Source organism: Ovis aries, chromosome 6, assembly GCF_016772045.2.
Source record: "Ovis aries strain OAR_USU_Benz2616 breed Rambouillet chromosome 6, ARS-UI_Ramb_v3.0, whole genome shotgun sequence".
In the NCBI taxonomy this organism is placed as follows: domain Eukaryota; kingdom Metazoa; phylum Chordata; class Mammalia; order Artiodactyla; family Bovidae; genus Ovis; species Ovis aries.
The window spans coordinates 116,285,304-116,311,904 of NC_056059.1; the positions used below are offsets into that span (position 1 = coordinate 116,285,304).

The 26,601-nt window shown below is 50.8% G+C and overlaps 1 protein-coding gene across 1 annotated transcript in view; it reads left to right on the top strand.

Annotated features, from left to right (window-relative positions):
• Positions 1–26,601, top strand: part of LOC121819792 (basic salivary proline-rich protein 1-like) — a 35,179-nt gene that overhangs the window by 7,664 nt on the left and 914 nt on the right. The window contains exons 2-3 of the mRNA XM_042251095.1: positions 21,516–22,086; positions 23,041–23,294. Of these exons, the coding sequence (XP_042107029.1) occupies positions 21,516–22,086; positions 23,041–23,294 (825 nt within the window). The remainder of the gene's footprint in view (positions 1–21,515; positions 22,087–23,040; positions 23,295–26,601) is intronic.

The following is a 26,601-nucleotide window of genomic DNA, read 5'->3' on the forward strand; positions in this document are numbered from 1 at the left end:
CACCCCTCAGGAGGAAGCTCTTCTCTTCGCCCAGCAACAGCCTAGCCAATGAGAAGCCTCCACTGCTGAGCCAATGAGAAGCCTCCACTGCTCGGCCAATGAGAAGCCTCCACTGCTCGGCCAATGAGAAGCAGTCAGCCCTGAAGCCCTGCTTTCCTGTAATGAACTTGGGAAGCAGCCACTCCCTCCTTCCCTCTTTCACTGTATCAGGTTCCTCTCCGCCACCCCCACCCCAGCCCCACGTTTGCCAGACGTGCTCGTGGTTTGGCCGTAGCTTACACGTCTCAGATGCAACCTTCTGCTGTTCTTGAATGAACTCATTCTACTGGTAAAATAACTTAAAATAACTTATGGGCTGTTTTATTCTCGAGGTCGGCAGAGTTAAGTGACTGTGCCACGTGGGCACCTACCCTCTGTTAGCAGCCCCCTTTCTCTCCAGGAGGAGGCCCGCTGGGGGCAATAAAGCGTGTGCTCACTTAGCCTAAGACCTGTTCTCTGTGGAGAGTCCAGCATGCCCAGGGCCTGGCGGTGGCTGCCCTCCAGGGCCAACAGTGGACGGTGGAGGGGCTGCCATGGCTGGCCCCTCCCTGGACGCTCAGGAGGGAGTCCAGAAGAAAGGGGATGTGCTTCCTCCGCAGGAAAGGTGTTGGAGCCGCGGGAGTGGGCAGGCTGGGGAGGCCTGACCTCCAGGGTGGCAATAATGATCTCCGGGCAAGAAAGATGGGCAGGTCACGGGGTGCTGGTCATTTTCCACAACCTAAGAAAAGGAGGGCTGCTGAGTGGAAGGCTGCGGCGGCAGACCTAGTGGAGAGCCCGGGCCCTCCCAGGTTACCAGATCACAGTCTTGGGCCCAGAGCCCCTCTGCAGATGGACCTGTGGGCCTATTCCTTCCACAGGCCCTGCACACTCACCACTAAGTGGGGGCGCTGGCATCTGGCAAGCACCTCACAGTCCTTCTCGCACCTGGGCCATCCCTGGAAGTCCCAAGGGGTGGAGGACACACTGCCAGGCCCCTCTCCCGAGCCTGCGTCTGCTGTTCATCCCTGCTCAAATGCTGCGGGGACACCACCCCCTGCAGGAAGAAATTCACTGAGTCCACGGCCGCTGCTCAAGGGTCCCCTCCACGAAGGCCCTTTCTGCCTTCCAAGGAGTCGAAAGGACCCCACCTTCGGCCCTACAGCCGGGCATCCAGATGCAGCCGGGCACGAGGCCAGAGCAGAGTGCCAGTCGCGCGACCAGCGACCGCGGGCCGAGTTCCCTCTCACTCCCGAGCCGGCGTGCCTCCCTACTGCCTGTCCGTGGCAGGGCTGCTGGGAACCTGCCCCCGACCCATCACCTGCCAGGGCTCAGCTCAGGCGTCACACGCACCCCGCCCTTGTACCCACCAGACCTGTAGACCCACCTGTCACTGTCCCAACATTCTGTAAAGGGGTCAAGTTCAGGTCTGCTCCCCACCCCCCAGACTACACCCCTCCACCACGAGCTCCTGGACAGGAGGGACCATCGGTAGGGTAGGCTTCTGAGCACCCGCCCATCCCAGGCACGTGGTAGGCTTGGGGACACAATGTCCTGGACAGGAGCACAGCAGGCTCCAGCAACTCTGGGTGGACTGGCCCAGCCCAGGTGCCATGCAGGGGGGTGGACAGCAAATGGGGGCGGGGGAAGCTGGCCAGCAGAGAGGCCTGCAGGCTCTTCAGTAGGACTCTGGGAACCACGTCCAGGACCCTGGGCAGAGAGGTTTCCAGAAGCGTCCTTGGCTGGGTGAAGGAGGGGACAACAGAGAGGGGCAGTGGTGGCGATGCTGGAGCCTAGAGACAGTGACCTGGCCTCGAGGCAGGCAGGGCCCTGGGAAGGCGCCGGTAGGTTAGAGAGCCCGGGGGCAGCGGAGGGGCAGGGCCCTGGGCCAAGTACCAAGAGGCCAGGCTGCCGTGCACCCAGGGGTTAGACGGAACCGGGCCCCCAGCCTCGGCCCCGCTCACACCCTCCCCCCATCTAAAGTCCTCGACCCCAAGCAGCCCCTCCTGAGGCCATGGCCCGCGGGGCGCCAGCCAGCCCTCCCTGAGGACCTTCTGCAGGAGGGGGCAACGGGAGCAGATGACCAGCCCTAAATGTGTGGACTGCGCCCCTGCGTTTGAAATCCGCCAGGATACGGGAACAGAGGGAGTCAATCAAGTGAAGCTCTGTGTGGTTTTAACCAGAACAGAGGAAATCCATTAAATAGACCATATTGTCACTAAATAGAACTTGTATTAATTAGGGACATTGTTACCAAACAGGGTGGCATTAATGAAATAGACCATATTGTTACAGAGAAAGAACAGACACCAATCAACCAGAGCACACTGGGGCCCCAAGAGGATCCCGCGGGGCTGCTGGTGGTCTAGGGAGGGGGCGGCCCCACAGGCAGCCTGGCCTCGGTCAAGGTCACTGAGCCTGAAGGGGAGGCCCCTGCCTGGTGTGAACGCCCCGGCTGGGGCAGAGATGTCTGCTGAGATGTCTCTTCTCCACAAACCCCGTAAACACGCCGGAACAAACCCCTCCTGCTGAAAATGTACCTATTGGGACACAGTGTATGTTAGGAGATCGTGTTTTCCTCCACAGAAATTAAACAAGAAATAAATCAGAAACATCCCCTCAAAACAGGGAGATGACGAGGTCATCTCTGAATGCCCCTCAGGGACCCTGTGACAACCCTTCAGCTCCTTGGTGGGTTCAGGCTCGCCTTTCAGACAAGGACTCGGGAGGGCAAGGGTCTCGCCGTGGTCACTCCGAGCCCATGCTCCTGGCCCGGTCCGGCCGCGTCTGGGGCCCCCGGTGTGTCAGAACTCCCTTGAGCAGGACGAGCCCCACGCGGGCGCCCCGGGTGCTGGCGGGTGGGTGCTCCCCAGCCTGGCCTCCCCTTCCCCAGCCCCGCTCCTGCCCGCTCACAGCTATGCCACGCAGGCTCCGGGAGACGGTGTCCCAGACCTGACATCGTTGATTTGGACTGACTTTGAGGTGAGACTGTGTTTGCCAGTTCACTGATGGAAAGCTGCCTTTTCTGTAAGAGTGAGCAGAGAACCCTGGTGCCGCCCGGAAGTTGTAGGGCTGTAGGAAGTTTGCCCGCCGCCCCCGCCGTGGGCTGCCCTGAGAAAGAGGGGGGCAGTAAAAGACCTTTCTGGTTCTCGTCTGGAAACGCTTTCCCACCCACTGACTGCATAGGCGCAAACGCTGCAGACCGCAAGGGAAGGTCTGACCTTGGCCTTCGGGAGCTGCCCCAGTTCACCTGGCCCCTCCAGGCTTTCGCATCAGGAGTCCTCTGTCCCTGAACCCCCTCAGCCCTCAGCCCCTGCCTCCTCTGATGGATGTCAGGGATAACCGGGGGACAGCCAGGCTGGACGCAGGCATTGCCTCTCACGCCTCAAGGAATCACATTTCCCAGTTGGTCCTGGGATGGGATGTCCTGGGTCAGCAGTGCCCCAGCCCAGGGCTGCAGGGGGTCTCCACCACCAGAGTGCTGGGTCAGGAGAAGGAGTAGGCAGCTCCACAAAGCCACACCCTGGTTTTCACACACTTCTCAGTCTCAGGATGAGAGGGCTGGCTGGTGTCACCGACTCGATGACCATGAGTTTGAGCAAGCTCCAGGAGTTGGTGACAGGGAGGCCTGAAGTGCTGCAGTCCATGGCGTCGCAAAGAGCTGGACACGACTGAGCGACTGAGCTAAACTGAGCTCTCAAGAGCCCTTTCAGGTACAACGCGACAGAGTGGACCTCCGGCTGTCCCTCCCTGGGGAGCAGGGGCCACCTGGGGCCAGGCCAAGCTGGGCCCCCCGCAAGAGACAGGGCCTCCTGGGAGGCTGCCACGCTTTCTTCACCTTAGAACCCACCGGACCCCCGCCCACCAGACGACCGTCCCACCCACCCAGGTTCCCATCCAGGCCTGCAGGCCCGCCTCGGGGGGCTGTGCTCCCGTCTGTGCAGGAACAAGGGGAGACTCTCACCAGAGGCCCAGGGGTCGCGGGCCTCGTCCACCTGCTGCCAGGTTCCTCCACGGCCCTCTGGACCCCCGCTGATCAGTCCCTGGGAGCCTTCGGCTCCTCCACGGGATCCTGGATACTCAGGTCCCCAGGCCGCAGTGCGGATGGGCACTCATTCACCCCATTTGCCCGAATACTAATAAGTGAAGAAAATGCTTTGGCTTTCCGCCTTGACAAAATTCCCATAAAGCAACAAAACTGAAACACAGCAAGAGCTGTGGACTTTTCCCCTTTTTTCTTTTTCTTTTTTGAAATAGACAAACACACGGAATTCCCTGGTGGTCCAGTGGTTAGGACTGCATGCTCTCGTTGCCAGGGGCCTAGATCCAGACCCTGGTCAGGGAATTTGTATTCATACTTAGCCACTCAGTCGTGTCCGACTCTTTATGATCCCACGGACCGTAGCTCGGCAGGCTCCCCGGTCCACGGGGACTCTCCAGGCAAGAAGACTGGAGTGGGTTGCCAGGCTGTCCACCAGGGGATCTTCCCAACCCAGGGATCGAGCTCAGGACTCCCGAAATGAAGGCGAATTCTTTACCATCTGAGCCACCGGGGCACCTCAAACCACAGGGCATGGCCAAAAAAAGAAATAGACAAACATAAAATTCACCTCGTAACCATTTTTTAGGTGGTGTTGGCTGTTTTGCAGCTGTTACCACTATTGGTCCACAGAACCTCTGAACTAAAACTCTGTCCCCTTTAGACACTAACTCCCCATCCCTCCTGTGCCGGCACCCAACCTTATACTTTTTCTCACTATGAGCTTGAGTCCTCTCAGTTCATGACCAACCTAGACAGCATATTAAAAGCAGAGACATTACTTTGCCAACAAAGGTCTGTCTAGTCAAAGCTATGGTTTTTCCAGTGGTCATGTATGGATGTGAAAGTTGGACCATAAAGAAAGCTGAGTGCCAAAGAATTGATGCTTTTGAACTGTGGTGTTGGAGAAGACTCTAGAGAGTCCCTTGGACTGCAAAGAATTCAAACCAGTCCATCCTAAAAGAGATCAGTCCTGAATAGTCATTGGAAGGACTGATGCTGAAGCGGAAGCTCCCCCAATACTTCGGCCACCTGATGCAAAGAACTGACTCATTGGAAAAGACCCTGATGCTGGGAAAGATTGAAGGTGGGAGGAGAAGGGGGTGACAGAGGATGAGATGGTCGGATGGCATCACTGACTCAATGGACATGAGTTTGAGCAAGCTCTGGGAGCTGGTGATGGACAGGGAGGCCTGGCGTGCTGCAGTCCATGGGGTCGCAAATAGTCGGACATGACTGAGCGACTGAACTGACCGAATGGCTCAAGGTTCATCCATGTTTAGCCGGTGTCAGAATTTCCTTCCTCTTTGAGGCTGAATAATATCCTGTTGTCCGAGGGACCACATTGTGCCCACCCACCCACCCAAGGACACTTGGCTGCAGCCACCCTGGGGCTGCTGTGAATCAGGCTGCTGTGGGCATGGGAGTGCAACCATCTACCCCAGCTGCTGCTTTCAGTTCTTTTGGGTTTGTATCCAGAAGTGGGATTTCTGGGTCATATGGTAACACTGTTTTTAATTTTTTGGAGAATCTCCATACAGTTTTCCACCGCGGCATTTTACATCCAACAGAGGGAGCGCACGGATTCCAATTTCTCCACGTCTTCCCCAACACATTATTCCCTTTTCTGCTTGGCTTTATTTTTTTGAAGACTTTTCAGCTTTAGTAATTCTTGGCGGCGTCGGGCCTCCGCTGCTGCGTGCAGGCTTCCTCCACGTGCGGGAGCCAGGCTGCTGCTAGCTGCGGTGTCTGCCAGAGCTCTCAGGCTTCAGCAGTTAGCCCCATGGCATGCGGGATCTTCCCAGGCCAGGGATCGAACCTGTGTCCCCTGCATTGCAAGGCGGATTCTTATCCACTGTACCAGCAGGGAAGTCCTGGTTTTAATTTTCTGATGGCCATTCTGACGGGCGTGCGGTGGTAGCTCACTGCGGGTTTGATCTGCATTCTCTGATAGAATAATGACATTCAGCATCCTTTCATGGACATACTGGTCATTTGTGTATCTTCTAAAGCTGTGATTTTTATACAACCACCCAATAGCAAAATACCAAAACTGCCTGTTTTTGCTTATGTCTAGGGACCTGGATGGGTCAACTTCACTGGATAACAGAAAAAAATGCACTATTCATGAATGGCTAATGTTATTTATGATAGATACCATAAACAATCAGTTCAGTTCAGTTCAGTCGCTCAGTCGTGTCCGACTCTTTGTGACCCCGTGAATCGCAGCAAGCCAGGCCTCCCCGTCCATCACCAACTCCTGGAGTTCACTCAGACTCATGTCCATCAAGTCCATGATGCCATCTAGCCATCTCATCCTGAGTCGTCCCCTTCTCCTCCTGCCCCCAATCCCTCCCAGCATCAGAGTCTTTTCCAATGAGTCAACTCTTCGCATGAGGTGGCCAAAGTACTGGAGTTTCAGCTTTAGCATCATTCCTTCCAAAGAAATCCCAGGGTTGATCTCCTTCAGAATGGACTGGTTGGATCTCCTTGCAGTCCAAGGGACTCTCAAGAGTCTTCTCCAACACCACAGTTCAAAAGCATCAATTCTTCAGCTCTCAGCCTTCTTCACAGCCCAACTCTCACATCCATACATGACCACAGGAAAAACCATAGCCTTGACTAGATGGATCTTAGTTGGCAAAGTAATGTCTCTGCTTTTAAATATACTATCTAGGTTGGTCATAACTTTTCTTCCAAGGAGTAAGCGTCTTTTAATTTCATGGCTGCAGTCACCATCTGCAGTGATTTTGCAGCCCCCAAAAATAAAGTCTGACACTGTTTCACTGTTTCCCATCTATTTCCCATGAAGTGATGGGACCAGATGCCATGATCTTCCTTTTCTGAATGTTGAGCTTTAAGCCAACTTTTTCACTCTCCTCTTTCACTTTCATCAAGAGGCTTTTTAGGTCCTCTTCACTTTCTGCCATAAGGGTGGTGTCATCTGCATATCTGAGGTTCTTGATATTTCTCCGGGTACTCTTGATTCCAGCTTGTGTTTCTTCCAGTCCAGCGTTTCTCATGATGTACTCTGTATATAAGTTAAGTAAGCAGGGTGACAATATACAGCCTTGATGTACTCCTTTTCCTATTTGGAACCAGTCTGTTGTTCCATGTCCAGTTCTAACTGTTGCTTCCTGACCTGCATACAGATTTCTCAAGAGGCAGGTTAGGTGGTCTGGTATTCCCATCTCTTCCAGAATTTTCCACAGTTTATTGTGATCCACACAGTCAAAGGCTTTGGCATAGTCAACAAAGCAGAAATAGATGTTTTCTGGAACTCTCTTGCTTTTTCCATGATCCAGCGGATGTTGGTAATTTGATCTCTGGTTCCTCTGCCTTTTCTAAAACCAGCTTGAACATCAGGGAGTTCACAGTTCACGTATTGCTGAAGCCTGGCTTGGAGAATTTTGAGCATTACTTTACTAGCATGTGAGATGGGTGCAATTGTGCGGTAGTTTGAGCATTCTTTGGCATTGCCTTTCTTTGGGATTGGAATGAAAACTGACCTTTTCCAGTCCTGTGGCCACTGCTGAGTTTTCCAAACTTGCTGGCATATTGAGTGCAGCACTTTCACAGCATCATCTTTCAGGATTTGAAACAGCTCAACTGCAATTCCATCACCTCCACTAGCTTTGTTCATAGTGATGCTTCCTAAGGCCCACTTGACTCCTCATTCCAGGATGTCTGGCTCTAGATGAGTGATCACATCATCATGATTATCTGGGTCATGAAGATCTTTTTGTACAGTTCTTCTGTGTGTTCTTGCCACCTCTTCTTAATATCTGCTGCTTCTATTAGGTCCAGGCCATTTCTGTCCTTTATTGAGCCCATCTTTGCATGAAATGTTCCCTTGGTATCTCTAATTTTCTTGAAGCAATCTCTAGTCTTTCCCATTCTGTTGTTTTCCTCTATTTCTTTGCATTGATCGCTGAAGAAGGCTTTCTTATCTCTCCTTGCTATTCTCTGGAACTCTGCATTCAGATGCTTATATCTTTCCTTTTCTCCTTTGCTTTTCGCCTCTCTTCTTTTCACAGCTATTTGTAAGTCCTCCCCAGACAGCCATTTTGCTTTTTTGCATTTCTTTTCCATGGGGATGGTCTTGATCCCTGTCTCCTGTACAACGTCACGAACCTCATTCCATAGTTCATCAGGCATTCTACCTATCAGATCTAGGCCCTTAAATCTATTTCTCACTTCCACTGTATAATCATAAGGGATTTGATTGAGGTCATACCTGAATGGTCTAGCGGTTTTCCCTACTTTCTTCAATTTAAGTCTGAATTTGGTAATAAGGAGTTCATGATTTGAGCCACAGTCAGCTCCCAGTCTTGTGTTTGTTGACTGTATAGAGCTTCTCCATCTTTGGCTGCAAAGAATATAATCAATCTGATTTTGGTGTTGACCATCTGGTGAAGTCCATGTGTAGAGTCTTCTCTTGTGTTGTTGGAAGAGGGTGTTTGCTATGACCAGTGCATTCTCTTGGCAAAATGCTGTTAGCCTTTGCCCTGCTTCATTCCGCATTCCAAGGCCAAATTTGCCTGTTATTCCAGGTGTTTCTTGACTTCCTACTTTTGCATTCCAGTCCCTTATAATGAAAAAGACATCTTTTTTGGGTGTTAGTTCTAAAAGGTCTTGTAGGTCTTCATAAAACCGTTCACCTTCAGCCTCTTCAGCGTTACTGGTTGGGGCATAGACTTGGATAACTGTGATATTGAATGGTTTGCCTTGGAAATGAACACAGATCATTCTGTTGTTTTTGAGATTGCATTCAGGTACTGCATTATGGACTCTTTTGTTAACCATGATGGCTACTCCATTTCTTCTGAGGGATTCCTGCCCACAGTAGTAGATACAATGGTCATCTGAGTTAAATTCACCCATTCCAGTCCATTTTAGTTCGCTGACTCCTAGAATGTCGACGTTCACTCTTGCCATCTCGTTTGACCACTTCTAATTTGCCTTGCTTCATGGACCTGACATTCCAGGTTCCTATGCAATATTGCTCTTTACAGCATCGGATCTTGCTTCTATCACCAGTCACATCCACAGCTGGGTATTGTTTTTGCTTTGGCTCCATCCCTTCACTCTTTCTGGAGTTATTTCTCCACTGATCTCCAGGAGCGTGTTGGGCACCTACTGACCTGGGGAGTTCCTCTTTCAATGTCTTATCATTTTGCCTTTTCCTACTGTTCATGGGGTTCAGTAGGAAAAGGCAAAATGATAGGATACCACAAGAGGAACTCATAAATGATAGTTATTACAAAATAACTTTTTGCTGCATTCATTTTGGCAAAATCTGTAATTATGTTTTTATAATTCAGATTTCCACGACATTTGTGTTGGCTTTTTTATTTTTCTGATGCACTGCAGGACGTCAGTTCCCCTTCCCAGGGACTGAACCCAGGCCGCAGTAGCAAAAGCCCAGAATCCTAAGCACTCGGCCTCCAGGAAACTCCCTCTCTTGTATTTTCAGTTTGAAGAAACTTTTCTCTGCTGAGGCAAAAGCAAACATAACTGTGAGTAACATTCTTAGAGCAAATATTTACAGTTGGAAAGAACCACAGACTTTATGGGTCATGTTCGCATGTTGTGGGGTTGCATACGACACTATTGTTATCACAGAAAATATCACAAACTAATTTCGTCATATTCATTGGAAGGACTGGTACTGAAGCTGAAGCTCCGATACTTTGGCCACCTGATGCGAAGAGCTGACTCATCGGAAAAGACCCTGATGCTGGGAAAGATTGAAGGCGGGAGGAGAAGGAGGTGACGGAGGGTAAGATGGTTGGCTGGTGTTGTCAGGCAAGTGTATTCTCCTCGGTTCTGTCTCATCACAACAAAGATTTGAAGAGACGGCATTAAAGCCGTCGGCTTGTCACAGCTCTCGGGTCTTGGACAGACTGTGTTATAGCTCTCAGGTTTCAAACAGACCGCACTAGAGCTCTTAGAGAAATCAGCATTGCAGCTCCGTGTTACAGCTCTGTTTCATTAGAAAATAGCAGGAGAATGCATCCTGCAGGCGTGAGGGCATGCCGATCCAAAGACGCGAACCAGCGCGTGGGAGGAGCGAGCGAGCCAGAGCCCTTCGGCTCCACTTTTTATGTGACTTCTCCTCCCCCTGGGCCTGCCCTGTGTAAACTGGGCTCAGCCGGGAGTGTTGCTTGTTCTGCCTGAGGTCCTCACTCTGGTCCTCGGACCTTCCTTGACCCTCCCTCCTTTGTTCCATTTTCGCAGGCCTTTCCCTTCCTTGTCTTTCAGCCACCGCCACTTTGGACTCCTGTTTCCTATTCTAACTGCCTAACAGCATGCCTGACTTGATGGACATGGGTTTGAGCAAGCTCTGCGAGATGGTGATGGACAGGGAGGCCTGGTGTGCTGCAGTCCAGGGTCCACGGTCCAGCAGTGCTTAAAATCATGTCGTAGACAGTCAGACATGACTGAGCGACTGAACTGAAGAGAATTTCACCATGGAAATCGCTGTAAGAGCAGGATTTTCACCGTCTCTTAAAACCACCTCTAGCTTCACGTAGTATTTTTAAAGTTTTTATTAAGACTTCAAATTTTCCATGTTGAGGCATTATTTTTAAAATACCAAAACGTACTCAATTTATGCAAATCTCTCTTCAGTTGAGGTTATTTCTTAGTCTAAAGTGACAGAAGGTAATCTCTGTGGCGTTAATTAAGGTCAATTTTATGAGAACCATCGCCATCGTGCGAGTGTCTTTATCTCATTTTTCTGGTCTCCTTGCATTTTACTGGACACTCTTTTTTAGTTGCTTGGATCATATGCAGTTTCCTTTGATAAAGAAAAGCTATTTTCTGTGTAATCAAAATTTTTTCTTAATTTTTAAAACATGAAACAGTCCATCTTCTTTAATTATTTCTTCAGTAAGCATTTCCTCATGTTATCAATAGTGTCAATGCCCCAGATGACTGAACAGAGCAAATCTGAAGTCAGCTTTGTTTTCCTCTGCAGACCGTGCCCAGTCTCTACCTGAGGATATCCTGCTATTTCACGTAGCTCTTCCAATGCAGCTGAATCATGTATAAATTAAATCTAATTGCTTTAACAGGGCTTAATTGATGTTCTTTTTGTGTTGCTGAGGGTGATTTTAAGGTCAAATGCGATACACGTTTCATGGAGATGTTCCATCTAGGGGCAGGCGTGAAATCCATCAAGTATGGTTTTCACCTTATTCTGAAGCATGGCGGCCCTGTTGGCCTCCAGGAAGCCACGCCTCTGAGTAATGACTTCGGACTCCAGGCCGGAGCTGGCACAAAGAGCCTTCTGGGTTTCGGGCCCCAGTTCTGTCTTCTTTACTTTTTCTTTTGTACATTGTGATTCACGGTCTTCCCGTGGCAATCTTTAAAATTGTGTAAATGAGGGAAAAAGTACTTTATTTGACTGTTGAAAATTTAATGGGATCTTCTTAAATAAACACCTCCCAGCTTTGTGTCCAGGGTGGGCCCTGCCGCGGGTGTGCAGTGAGGGTCCCATGTGGTGGTCCAGTCCCACCCGCACATACGTGTGGAAGGACGTGGACGCCCCACACAGTGGACGCGCCTCAGCTCCCAGGGAAACTGCGGTGATGCTCTGCTGATTTCTGAGACCCTCCTGAAGAAGCGGGGATGGAGACAGGGAGGAAGCAAGACAAACGGCCACCAGCACTGCTGAAACACGGGGTTTATTATTCGAGAATCCAGGTGCCCACTCCGTCTTCAAGGAAGGGCTTGGCAAACTTGTTACTTTGTGTGCACGCTCAGTCATGTCCGACTCTTTGCGACCTCAAGGACTGCAGCCCACCAGGCTCCTCTCTGTCCATGGGATTCTCCAGGCAAGAATACTGGAGTGGGCTGCCATTTCCTTCTCCATGTGGAGCATAAAGAGGAAAGAAAATGGGGCTTCCTCCCCCTGGGGTATAGAAGGAGGCAAAGGCTTCCATTCCCACAGTAACAACAAGAAGAACCCAGGGAGAAAATTACACCCTTATGGCTCGGCGGTAAAGAATCTCCCTGCAGGACAAGAACTGCAGGATTCAATTCCTGGGTCGGGGAGATCCCCTGGAGGAGGACACGGCAACCCACTCCAGTGTTCTTACCTGGAGAATCCCATGGACAGAGGAGCCTGGTGGGCTGCAGTCCATGAAGCTGCAGAGCCAGACACGACTGAGCGACTTAGCAAGCGTGCATGAGGACAGCAGGCCGGTAGCTGATGGTTGGCCAGTTCATTGCTGTCGGTCAGTCAGTAAGTCATGTCTGACCCTTTGCGACCCCACGGACTGCAGCACGCCAGGCTCCCCCGTCCTTCACTATCTCCCTGAGTTTGCTCAGACTCATGCCTATCGAGTTGGCGATGCCATCCTGTCGGGAGCTGCATTAGGCATTACTGACAAAATGGACGCATGGCCCCAGACCCCTCTCCTCATTCCACAGGCACAGTCCTGGGATGGAATTAGGCCTTGCAATTCTGACTTGTTGTTTCCTTTCCTCGGCTGAGTTGACTGAAAAGAATATTAAGGTGCTTATTGTTCTTGAGAGGAGCATGAGAAGGCACAAAGCCTTCTGAAGCTCTGCTCAGAGAATAATTCATAAAGTTAATCACTGACATTTGTTCAAGGACTTTTACAAAAGAGTGTTCCAGGGTGAGCACAGAGGCCGCAGCTCGAGGCCATGGGAGGGATTGCTCTCTGAAGCCTATTTGTGAGGCAAGTGTTTATGGCAAAGGAGTTTGCTGAATTTAGGGCTTAGGAATAATTAAAATAGTTAGAAGCTAAAGATTTAAGGAATGTTGTAATGTTAGCATATTCTCCAATAGCTTATAGAAATTAGGGACTTTAGAGATATTATTAGCTAGAAGCCCTTTCTAAGAAAGAGTGAGCTTCGGATACTAGGGGCAAACAGGACTTAGAAAGATAAGAAAGAAACAGGAATGTGGTGTGCAGCCCAGACATTAGCATGAGTTACAGTGTATTCACAAGGACACGTGAGAAGAAGTAGATAAGAGAATCACTGAGGCAGAAACTCCTTTTGAGGGGCAACAGTGATTTATGGAGACAACAAATCTGAGTCAGTGGGAACTGAAAATATCAAACCTCTGACCTAATGCTTTTGTAAACGTATAAAAGAGAATCATAAGCTTGAAATGAACAGGCAGTCCAGAAGCACTGAGAGGCTGCCGCAGTTTCTCGCCGACACCGCTCACCCCTTCAGGTTGAATCCCTGGCTGCGGGAGCTGGACTCTGGCACCATCCTACCATCTCATCCTCTGTTGTCCCCTTTTCCTCTTGCCCTCAGTCTTTCTGAATCAGCTCTTCATACCAGGTAGCCAAAGTATTGGAGCTTCAGCATCAGTCCTTCCAATGAGTATTCAGGGTTGATCTCCCTTAGGAATGACTGATCTCCTTGCAGTCTAAGGGACTCTGAAGAGTCTTCTCCAGCACCACAATTCAAAAATGTCAGTTCTTCAGTGCTCAGCCTTCTTTATGGTCCAACTCTTACATCCATCCACAACTACTAGGAAAACCATAGCTTTGATTATACAGACCTTTGTTGGCAAAGTGACCTCTCTACTCTTTAATACACAGTCTGGGTTTGTCATAGGTTTCCTTCCAAGGAGCGTCTTTTAATTCCATGGCTGTGGTCATCATCCGGTAGATACAAGTAGACCAGCAGATGCAGGATAACTTTTATGAACCGAATTCTTGAGAAAAACAACTCTTAATCAAGAACAGACATTTACAATTATATGTATTCACAGATATACAACTACGGATCACTTTGCTGTAGACCCAAAAGATTATAAATTGACAAGCCTTCAATTAAAACACAAGACCCAAACTGACTTAATGGTGATGGTCGCACCACTCAGTAAATTTACTTTAAAAAGTCATTAGAGAATTCCCTGGTAGTCCAGTGGTTAGGAATCTGTATTTCACTGCCGACGGTCCAATCCCTGGTCGGGGAACTAGGTCCTGCATTCTGCAGCTAAGACCCAGCTCAACCAAAGAAATAAATAATGAAAACAAATTTTTTAAAATCTGAAAAAAAAAAAAAAGGCTGCAGGGGAACAGGAGGTGGAGGGCTGGGCTGAACATAAGCAAACAATGTAATTAAAGTCTTGCCCCAGCTCCAAGGACAGCTTGACTCTTGGAGGAATCCGAACAATAGCTCCAAACCCAAACTGGGGAACAGCTTGCCTTCTGTGGGAAACAAGCAGGACGAAATTAAATAAAAATCACATTCCAGTCACAGCTGCTCACTTACACACAATGTCTGGAGTGGAATCGAAAATTACAAAAAGTGTGAAGCAGCAGAAAAATGTGGCCAAAAATCAAAATTAAACACAATCAAAAGATATAGACCCCAAATGACCCAGGAATTGAAATTAACAGTCACATAATTAAAAAGATACTATGAGTATGCAGAAGAATTACAGGCAAAGAGAAATAATAGAGATGGGGTATTTTGAAAGACAAATGGAAGCTAAAAATTGCCGGGGTCCAGCCCCGGTGGATCCAGGGTGATTCGAAGGTGGGGACGGAGTCGGTGTCCTGGAAAAAGCTCATTTAATTACAGATATAGAGGGAGATTAGAAACAGATAGTGTAGTAGGAGAATTAGTGGAGAAAAGAGGCTGAATAACTGGTTTACATGGAATCCCAATCACCACCTACGTAGGCCACAGGCATCTTTCCATTCTCCCAAAGGAGAGGAGGCACTGAGGCCTCCCCGGTCTGATCTCAGAAGCCCAGGCAGAATAAGCAGGCTTGGTGAGTACCCACATTTCAGATGGGAATTCAGCCAGGAAAGCGGGGAGCGAGAAAGAAACGACACGGGGGAACCAGTCTTTCCAGAAACTGATCCGATTTCTTTATTTTTCAGGTTTGTTTATATACCCTTTTGTTAGACATAGGGATGAATACAGAGTCACGCGGGGGTCAGCAGACCTGACCCTTGTCACAACCAGGTGCTTCATATAAAACTATACAAAGGTCTTATGAGTTTCATCATCTTTTAGCCATGAGACCTGCTGACATTTTATGGCCCTTTCTGATACCGGTCAGTTAACCAGAAAACTTATTTTTCCAGGGGTGATTTTTTCTTAAATCAGGCGCCACCCTCCAAATAAAGTTGCATTCCTATAGGGTGAGGGTGTAGTGAGTTACAATCAAGAAAGGAATTTACTTAACCTAAGGTTTAACATGATTAATCTTAAAGGTTAATACTTATCTCTCCTATATGCTAGTTATATTCATTATAAGGGCAGGAATATGGAGATTTAGCAGCAAATATTGGCTCAACAAATGTAAACCCTTCACCAATGTTCCCCTTAAGATCTATTTTGTTTTAAGATAGTGATAAAGTTACATTTTTGCATAGTAAGGACACAGTGATTTATAGTGATTTATAACAAAGTACAGTGATCTGTAACAAAAGAGAAGATTCATTAACTCAAAAAGTCTAGTATTGCTAACATCAAAAAACTACTATGTTTCCTTTTCTATATTCCAAATACATTGATTAATATATTCCCAGGTGCCTAAGGATATGGAGGCCTGATGGCAATCATTGACTCATCAATGAAAAAAGCCCTATGCTAATACTCCAAACTCTCTGTGCTGTTTATGGCTGAGAGGCTGTCACACAAGCTAGTCTGTCAGCAGAGAGGTTTGACCTGAGACATCCTTGTCACACCCAGGGCAGGGAATTAGCAGTAATTATTGGCAGGACAAATGAAAAAACCCTTCACCAATATAATTCCTAATCAACCTACTAATGCTATACTAATGATCTTCTAACTTCTCAAAAGAGTCTGTATTTAGAAAGTTTTAAAACATCCCGTGCCTCTCACAGTTGGGAGGCTGTAAACAATCACATGCGGCCGGACGAGCCTGATCAGGCAGGCCAGAGAACCTCCAGAGTTCGTAAGCTGAAACACTCTTGTCACGCCCAGGAATTTTTATTAACTGGAGCTGCAAGTTAACTCCTTCTCTGAGAGAAATGGTTGTGGGGGAGAGCTCCCCGTAAAGTACTCTGGTTTGGGGGGTAGATGCTCGGGAACAGGGGGTTTCCTGAGGCTTGATCACGCCTTTGCGTATGCCAAGCTTCCTTCCTCATGACCTTTGCCATGGGCGGAGCTCCTCACGCTGGCTCCCAACAAAAAAATCTCAAAAGAAGTTCAATCACTGAAAACTACAATATCACAGTATCTGAAATAAAAAACTATTGGCTAGGCTTCTGGACATTGAAAAAGAAAATTTCAGTCGATTTGAAAACAGATCAGTATGAATAATCCAAACTAAATCACAAAGAGGGAAAAGAGAGTGAGTAAAAGGGAAAAGAGCACTGTAGCCTAGCGGATAATACCAAGTGCTAGGATGCATCTGTAACTGGAGTCCCAGAAAGATAAAATGGGGAAATATCTTAGAAGAAATAGCAGCCAAATTTTTCTCAAATTTGATTTTTAGAAAATCCATAGACCCCCCAATTCAACACCCCTAGACACAAACTGTTGAAAACAACAACAGGAAAAAAAAAAAAAAAAAACAACTAAAAAGTTAGAAACATCTAGAGGGAAAAAAAGATCACATACATCACCACCACAACAAAAATGAGTGCGTCCTTATCAGGAACCTCGGAAACCCTGAGACAAAAAGAAAGCGACATTTTTAAAAGACTAGGCACAAAAAAACATCAACTGATAGATCTAAACAGTGAAAACAGCCTTGAGAAGCAAAGGCTCAGTGAAAGGCACTTTCAGGTAAACAGAAGCGACTCTGTTAACACGCGCTGTAAGAAATGCTCAAAGAAGGTCTCTGGCTGAAGGGAAATGATGCCAGATGAAAACCTGGATTCACGCGAAGGAAGAGCAGAGCAATGGTAAATATGTGCACAAATAGAAAAGACCTGGTTCCCCTCCTTCTTTCATTTCTTCAAAGGACAGTTGAACATTTAAAGCAAATACGGTGACAATGCTTTACGAAGTTTCTGGCAAATGTGCATGTAAGTTACGCCAAACAATCACAGAAGGAATGGGGAAGGAAGTGGACGTTTATGTTGAAAGGTCTCTACATTGTACATGAAGTAGCATACCATGATTTCAAAGTAGACTGAGGTAAATTAAGGGTACATATTGGAATCCCTGGAGCAAACTCTAAAAACGTAACTCAGTATATCATAGCTAAAAACCCAATGGAAGAGACTTCCCTGGTGGGCCAGTGGCTAAGGCTCTAAGCTCCCAATGCAGGGGGCCGGGGTTCCATCCCTGCTCAGGGAACTAGATCCAACAGGCTGCAACTAAGAGTTCGAATGTTCAACGAAGATCCTGCATTCTGCCCCTAAGGCTCTGTGCAGCCAAAGAAACAAATACTTTTTAAAAAAACAAAGGGATGGGCTTCCCTGGCAGTCCAGTGGTTAAGGCCTTGGCTTTTAATGCCAGTGGTGTGGGTTTGCTCACTGGTTGGGGAGCAAAGATCCCACATGCCTTGTGGCCAAAAAAACCAAAACATCAAACAGAAGCAATATTGTAACGCATTCAATAAAGAATTTAACAATGGTCGACGTCAAGAACAAATCTGAAAAAACAAACAAAAACTCAATGGAGGGGACAAAATTTTGTTTTAAATTTTAAATCAGTTAATCCAGAAGAAGTCAGAAAAGGAAGAAACAAAAAAGCAAAGAACAAACAGGCCAAATAGAAAACAGTTCGTAAGATTATAGCTAGAGTTAAATCTACATATCCCTAATTACATTAAATATAAATTGCTAAACAGTCCAATTAAAAGGCAGACCATGTCACACTGGATTTAGAAAGAAAAAAAAAGCCTGCTATATTCTAGTTCAGCAGAGACACACTCTAAGTAGAAAAACACATTTAGACTGAAAGTGAAGAGAGAGAAAAAGAAATACCACGGGGAAATAGTCATAGAAAGAGGGAGTAGCTGTGTACTCAAACATTTGAAGCAAAATTGTGAGAACTAAGAGGAGACAATGATAAAAAATAATAGATTTACAATTACTATGTCAACATTTTTCTATTATGAATTGATGACAAATCAAAAGAATCAGGGAGTATATAAAAGATTTGAGCAACACCATCAATCGAACCTAATTAATGTGTATAGAAGACTACCCCCATCAGCTACAGAATACAGATTGCTTTCAAGTGTACAGGGAACATTTTCCAAGAGAGAACACATGCTGGGCCATCAAATAAGTCGTCTTAATTTTAAAGGACTGAAGTAAAACAGCATACATCCTCTGACGGCAGAAACCAATAGTGATGCCTAGAAATTCACCCCGTTTTTGGCAGTCAGGTAACACACTTCTAAATAATCCAAAGGTCAAAGAAGAAATCACAAGGGAAATTATAAAAATATTTTATCTGAATTGTTAGAATCTCAATATACGAAGTGTTGTGGTTTCGCCTTTCAGTGTCTATAGTAGAGAAAAGTGGCTGGCAGTTCTGATCTCAGCCTTGCATGTGCCCCTTCATGGCCCCGTGGACTGCAGCCCGCCAGGCTCCTCTGTCCACGGGATCTCCCAGGCAAGAACACTGGAGGGGACGGCCATTCCCTTCTCCAGGGGGTCTCCCTCACCCAGGGGTCGAACCTGCGTCTCTTGCATCTGCGGCACTGGCAGGCGGGCTCTCCACCAACCGAGCCACCAGGGAAGACAACGTAAGCCTTACATTAAGGCAAAGCAGCAGAAAATGAAGAACAAACTAAACCCAAAATAAATGAAGGGAATGAATTAAGTGGAGGAAGGAAGTAATAAAAACAAGAGTAGAAATTCAGGAGATACAGAAGAGCCAAACCACAGGGAAATGAACAAGAGAGCCAAAAGCTGGTGTTCCGAAAAGATTAATACAATTTATCAAATCTTAGTAAAACTAGTGAAAGACAGAGGGAAACATAAACTCTAATGCAATGAATATCGTTACAGAGCCCACGGACAGCTGGCAGACAGGAAGAGCGTAGTTGGTTTAATACCTGAAACTCACCCTTGTGATTCACCACATTATCAACATAAAGGGGAAAAAATCTTGCATTTATCTCAATAAATGCAGAGAAAGATTTGTCAAAATTCAATACCCATCTGTGATTTAAAACTGTAAACGAACTAAAAAGAGAAGGGAATTTCCCTCGATTTAATAGAGTATCTAGGGGTTCCCTGCTTTTTGCCTTTTCACACTTGGCAAAAGGTCCATACTTAGACTGCAAGAAGATCCAACTAGTCCATCCTAAAGGAAATCAACCATGAATATTCATTGGAAGGACTGATGCTGAAGCTGAAGCTCCAGAACTTTGGCCACCTGATGCGAAGAACTGATTCACTGGGAAAGACCCTGATGCTGGGAAAGATTGAGGGCAGGAGGAGAAGGGGGGCGCAGAGACTGCGACGAGTCCCCGTTCCTCCGTTTCTTCTCCAGGGGAACTTCCCGACCCAGGGACCGGACCTGAGTCTCCTGCGTTGCAGGCGGATCCTTTACCGTCTGAACCATGGGAACAACCCTAAAATTTCTCCAAAGGGAGAGCTATACCCTGTTCAAAAGCGGCCAGATTCAGTATTGATTGGTAACATGTCCCTTCTCTCCAAGTTGATCTGTAGATTAACAGATCTATGCTGTCTCAATAAACAATTTCAGCAGGCTTCTTTGGGGAACAAATAGATAGGGCGAGTTAAAATGTATATAGAAATAGTAGAGATCTGTAGCAACCAAAACAACTTTAGAAAGAAGAACACAGCTGGAAGAGTCACACTGTGGGACCTCAAGACTCTCCATAAACCACAGCCAGTCTCAAGGTAATGGAGACGCTTGACCGGTAGAAGGCAATGGCGTCTAGACCCACCCACGCTCAGCAAATTGATATTTGACAAAACACCAGAAGAATTCAACGGGGGAAGGAAAAGACTTTTAATAAATGGTGCTGGAACAACTTGATAATCATGAGAAAAAAATAAAGCTTGATCTCTTCATCACATCATGCACAATAATTGATTCGAGTTAGGTCAACGATCCAAACATCATCACAGCTGCTAGAACAGGATCTGGGAAAAGAAATTCATGGCTTCGGTGAAGAGTTCTTAGGCCACGAGAGCTCTGGCCACACAAGAATAACAACGGTAGATAATTTTGATTCTGTTCTTGAGTCGCTCAGTCGTGTCCAACTCTTTGTGACCCCACGGAGTGCAGCACGCCTGGCTTCCCTGTCCTTCACCATCTCCTGGAATTTGCTCAAACTCATGTCCACCGAGTCAAAACAAATTCTCTGCGCCCCCCTCCACAGGCACCACTAACTCACACTCTCCAGGACGGTGGGGTCGCAGGTCTGAGCGGACCCACACCAGCCCTCCACTCCGGAGAGGAGTGAACACTGGCCCCCGGTGTGAGAAGACTGCGTGACCCTGGACCGCAGTGCTGAGAGGAGAGACACGCACGGGTGAGCACGCGGCGACCACGTGCCTCAGAGGAAGCCGTCTCTGTGGTCCAGGCTGCGGGGTCGGGGGTGGGTGGGCTCTGCCTGGGGTGGAAAGGAGCTCAGAGGCAAGCATGGGGGCTGTGGGCTGGGCTGGCCGGGCCCAGGCTCACTTTCAGGGGGAAGTGCCATGAACTTGGGGCCCAAAGTCCAGGGTGCAGGCTTCACCTCGACTGGGCGCGTCCATTGTGCCCAGCCACCCACCGGCCACCCCCTGCCCGCCCTGCACAGAGGCTCACAGCCCCCACCTCCTGCCGGGATCGTTACTATTCTTGGCTGTAACCTACACAGCTGCCCATTAAAATTCCATTAGTTTCGAAGGCCTGAGCTGCAGTTGATATTTCTAATTATTGTGAAATTAAAATTGTCCCTATAATTTAAGGATAATTGCAGGAGATGCCAGCTGGCACCCTGGGGAGCCACACTGTTCCCAGAGAGCTTGGAAAGTCTGGTGAAAGTTCTCTGAACATGGAAAGACCAAGGCGTTTGGGGAAACGAGGGGGGGGGGGGGGGGGTGGGTGGGATGGGGGGTGGGGCGTGGTGGTCAGGCATGAGGCTGGAATCTAAATTTCAAAACTTCAACAGGAAGTGAGCTCCTGACCTGGAGGTGGGCGGGGGCAAGCGCGTGGAGAGCCATGACCCCCAGACCCCAAGCAGCCGGAGCGGAGGGTTTGTTGGGAGGAGGATGGAGCCGTGGTGAGTGAAGAATCAGCCGCGGGGGAGGCGGGAGGCGGCGGCAGAGGGTGAGACGGCGGGGTGGCGGCATCAACTCGGTGGACATGAGTGTGAGCAAACTCTGGGGGACAGCGGGGGTTAGAGGAGCCCAGTGGGCTGAAGTCCATGGGGCGGCAAAGCGGCGGACACCGCTGAGTGGCTGAACAGGGACAAGTAAGCTGGGAACGTTCTAGAAGCTGGTGGAAAGCTCGCGGAGCGAGGCCCGCCTGGAGGGCGTTTTGTGGACGTAACATGACGCGGCAGGGGTCTGTGTGCCCGGCCCCCCGAGAGAGAGGCCCTCTCAGCGAAGAGGCCCAGCCGGGCTCCCCAGGGCCCGCCCCGCATCCCAGCCGGGGACCATCTGCAGGTGCGGCGAGGGGGCCTCGGCCTGAGCACCCTGCGAGCGCCTGGGCTCCTGGATGGGGCTACCCCCTCCTGCCCTGGCCCCCACACCCCCGTGCCCACTGGCTGGCCCTACTGTCTGTCAGCCCCTCCCCCGCTGGCCACTCCGACGGCAGGACTGCGCCAGGTTACACTGTCCCCACGAGGGACCCCACGGCGGGTGCCCAGGGAGCTGTGGGAAACGGAGGGCCTGGGGCCCAGGGCAGGACAACCCAGCGCATCACTGCGGTCTGGGGACAGCCTCGCAGCACCCACGAGGGGGCCCGCGTCAGGCTCGGCGACGGGCCACTCAGCACTGTCTGTGCAGCAGGCTGGCGGCACGGAGCCGACTTCATCTTCCTCCTGGGACTTGCTCGCCGACCCCTCCATCCCCCAGGGCTGCTACTCCTTCCGAGTGTGGTCTGCCCGCCAAGGTGGCCTGGGTGACATCGTGGCCCCCCTGTCCTCACGACACGACCCGGGTCACTGGCTTTCTGGCTCGCGGTGGGCAGACCCTGGTGACCCCTCCACGCCTGCTCAGCTGCCCTCACTTGGCCAGCGCACAGTTCTAGGAGCAGCCGTGGCCAGGACCCCTTTCCCTTTCTGATACTAAATTTGCTAAAAGTTGAGCAAGGCTGGAAATGGGGCTTCCCTGGAGGCTCAGTGGTATAGAACCCGCCTGCCAATGCAGGAGACTCAGGTTCGATCCCTGGGTCGGGAAGATCCCCTGGAGAAGGAAATGGCAACCCACTCCAGTACGCTTGCCTGGGAAATCCCATGGACAGAGAAGCCTGGTGGGCTACAGCCCACAGGGTCACAAAGAGTCAGACACGACTGAGTAGTTGACCAGTAGAAAAGACACCGGCACGGGATGGAGCTGTATTTCTCTCTCATAAGAGATGCCAGGCCTGCAGAGCAGCATCACAGGGCTGCAGGCCCCAGGCCACAGTCTTCCTCCTCTGTTGGGCTGTGACGCTCATCCTCAGGGGGCCTCATGGTCCTAGAGGGCTGCTGGAGAGCCAGACATCTTCTCCATGTCCCCTGTTGTGGGGCCAGAAGCACAAGAAAGTGGGGAAAACGCAAGAAAAAAACCCCACATACCTGCCTGTTCCTTCAGAGATTGGAATAAAAAACTGGGGTCTGTTCTGAGCTCCTCCAGGGCAGGGACAGAGCATCACAGCACCTGAGCCTGAGCAGGGGCCCAATACAGGCTGTGGCTGTGGTTCCCGGATGGCTCACACGGCCGGTTACACTCTGCCAGACAGACTGGAACAGCTGAGATGGCTGTGTCTCTCCTGCTGCACCGCAGCCCCTGACCCTGGTCACCTCTGACCCCCGTGGCCCTCAGAGCATCCCGCCCGCCCCTTCACGTCGCCAACCCTGACTAACCCTCCCCCGTCTCTCACAGCCTCACCCTGGACCGTGGACCGTGGACCCTGGACCCTGGACCGTGGACCCTGGACCCTGGACCGTGGACCCTGGACCCTGGACCGTGGACCCTGGACCCTGGACCCTGGACCCTGGACTGTGGACCCTGGACCCTGGCCCCAGGGCCGTGGATGCGGGGAGGGTTTGCGGCAAGCATGGTTCTGATGGAACATCGAGAGCGCAGTGTCCAGAGCCCGTCTCCGAGAAGGGCCCCCAGGGGCCCCCAGAGGGCAGGTGGGCCAGACGTCCCCATGTGCTGCCCGGTTCCTCCTCCGGGTGCGGGAGGAGGGGCCCTGGGGCCCGAGGGCAGTGGCCCCCGCGACACCTCGGTCCAGGCCCTTTCCTGCCCTTTAACGACTATGCTCGCTTTTCCTGTCCGGCGTCATCCATTCAGCACTCGGAACGCGACACAATTACACACTTGTTAGGAATAGGATTTCCCCCATGTCTATATCACAATAACACAGAAAAAGGGAACTTTATGCATTTACGTTACTGTTAATCAGGTAGGGTCTCCTTTTAGGTTCCCTGGTTTTACAGTCACGCCGTCTGGCAAAGAGGGAAAGTGCCGCCTCTGGGGGTCCTGATTTCTACGCTGATGGCTCTGTCCTTGGCTGAGGGGCACAGCACCGGGCAGGGACCCGACACACTCTGGGGGCGCTGGCCGCTGGCACCGCGGTGACCGAAGCCGGCACAACCTTACCACCCACAGGGCCTCGAGAGCAGGAAACAGGCCCCGTGATGCAGGTGGGGCTGGGAGGGGTGGCCCGGCCTGGTCTGTGCGGCAAGCCCCATCCCTGGGAAGGCTGGCGGGAGGGTCTTCACTGCAGTCCCAGCGGCACATGGCCACGGGGTCGGGCAGCAAGGGGTCCGTGGGGAAGGGCGGCAGCTCCCAGGGGCCCCAGAGGGCCTGAGTCCTAGGCCCCGGGTCCCCACTCCAGACGCTGTTGTCCATCTGGCCCCCAGCGCCATGGTTCCCGCCGCAGCCCCGGCCACAGGCCAGCAGCGAGCACACTCCTTTCCCTTTGGAGTGTCCTCGACAAACAGTAGAAAGCATTCATCCTGTGAACTCTTGGCCCCTGAGTCCACTCAGGAGTCCCGAGTCCACTCAGGAGTCCCCTGAGTCTCCCTTCCGTGAGACAAAGCGCAAGCACACAGAAAGCCCTTCAGCTCCAGAGCTGAGCAGGAGGCTGTGTCCGGAAAAGCACGCGTCCCGTTGTTTGAGTCACAGGCTGAAATATGTACACTTTAAGGGAACAACTTTGATTTTGGCTGTGCTGGGTCTTCGTTGCTGCAAGGGGGCTTTCCCTAGTTGTGGTGAGCGGGGGCTACTCTCCAGCTGGGGGGGGTTGGCCGCCACCGCGGAGGGCTCCCGAGGGCTCCAGGGTTCAGAGGCTCAGTGGTGCACAGGCTTAGCCACCTTGCAGCCTGTGGGATGGTCCCGGACCGGGCATTGAACCCGAGTCCCCTGCAGCGGCAGGCGGATTCCCGGCCACTGGGTCACCGGGGAAGCTGTGGAACAATGTCTTCCTTGAAAGGGGGACTGACGGAAGCTCTGATTATTCAGACCTGTGTACCTGGCAGACGTTTTCTTGAAGACGACAAAGTGAGCCCGTCCCTTCAAGGAAAACTGACAGTGCTTGCGACCAGCGATGAACTTCAAGCTTTCATCAGAGACTGGCATTTTGAAAAACTTGCATCCACCACCAGGAGCTTGCCAACTCACCAAACTACAGGCGTTCTAGCTGAGACTGACGGTGAATTCACACAGGGACACTTTGACACGGGACGGATGACACGGGGCAGACCTGCGTGCTTGGTGCCTGTTATCTTCCAAATGCCCAGCCTGTGACGTCACAGCCGTAAGTGTGGAAAGGATTGGTCCAGGTGCAGGACGGACAGACAGACTCCAGGGAGATGCTGGTGAAAGCTCACTGATAGGGTTTCAGAGTCTACGCGGTAACCAGCCCACAAGGAACTGCTGTGGTCGAGTCTGGGTGTCATCAGAAGGAAGAGCGCCCATGACCCGCAGGTGTTGTTGAAACCTCCCCTTCTTTTCCAAACATTTATCCACACGAGGCAGGACTTCCCACATCCCCTCACTTTGCAACCAAGCCATGTCCCATTGCGGCCGCCGAGCGCTCAGGCCAGAGATTCGAGGAGACGCGACACAAGGCCACTCCTCTCGCTGAAACTCGTTTAGGAACACGTTCTCCATGCACCTGGTATGTGTTAGCACTGTGATGAGTTTACTGCTATCTTGAAATGAACATTTCTAAGTCTTAGGTTTAATTTTTTAATTTCTACTTTTTAAAACAAGTATTTTCTGTTTCTTTGGCTGCACAGGGTCTCAGCTGCAGCGTGTGGGATCCAGCTCCATGACCAGGGATCAAACCCGTGCCCCTGCAATGGGAGCGCACATTCTTAGCCACCGGACCACAGGGAAGTCCCTGCTGTGTGACTGCATCTGTCCTTCCTGGGGGGTTTCAGGGTGTCACCACCCTGAAGGGTTGTGTGCCTGTCAGGGTTTAGGCTAGAGCCTCGAGTTTCGCTGGGCCAAGGCTCAGTGTCGGTTGAACCAGTGAGTTCTCACGCTGGTGTCTTTGCTGCTGCTGCTGCGGCTGAGTCGCTTCAGTCGTGTCCAACTCTGTGTGACCCCAGAGATGGCAGCCCACTAGGCTCCCCTGTCCCTGGGATTCTCCAGGCAGGAACACTGGAGTGGGTTGCCATTTCCTTCTCCAATGCATGAAAGTGAAAGTGAAGTCGCTCAGTCGTGTCCGACCCTCAGCGACCCCATGGACTGCAGCTTTCCAGGCTCCTCTGCCCATGGGATTTTCCAGGCAAGAGTACTGGAATGGGGTGCCATTGCCTTCTCCAGGTGTCTTGACTAAGAACTAGAAATTCGCCGGGCAGCCCCGGACGCCGGCGCTGGACCCGGGGTGCCTCCAGGCCAACCGCTGTGGCGGGCAGGTGCGGGAAGCAGGCGCGGGCACCGCAGCACGCACCCGGCAGCTGGTTCACACAGCAGGGCTCCACCCCTCACCCAGCAGCCCGGTCCAGCCCCAGGCAGGAGGGTCCAGAGTCCACAGCTCGAGCTCTCTAGGGGCGGACGGGGTGGGGGGTCCCCAGTGGGGCGTTCTGTCAGCCCAGCTCCACCCAGCCCCTCCCTCCCAGGGGCAGGCTTCGGGCTGGCCTCTGAACCCCCAGGGGGACCCAGAGTCTGACACCGGATGAGTCCTGGGCACTGTCTGGCTGCCCTCAAGGGCAGCGGGACGGTCAGGTGCGCTGATGGCCGCCACACCAGGGGTTCTGCAGCAGCCCCCGAGCAGGGCCCTGCCCCCGAAACACCAGAGGGAGCGGGTCTAGACACTCACCTGCCACTAACCCCAGTCCCTGCGTCCCCTCAACCCTGCTGATCGGGGCAGTGACTTGCCCGTCCCGGGTGAAGCAGACATTCCACGAAAGATCCCCTCCACCGGGCAGAGCCACACGGACCCAGAGAGCATCAGGGGCAGGGGACCAAGGACTGTGATGGACCCTC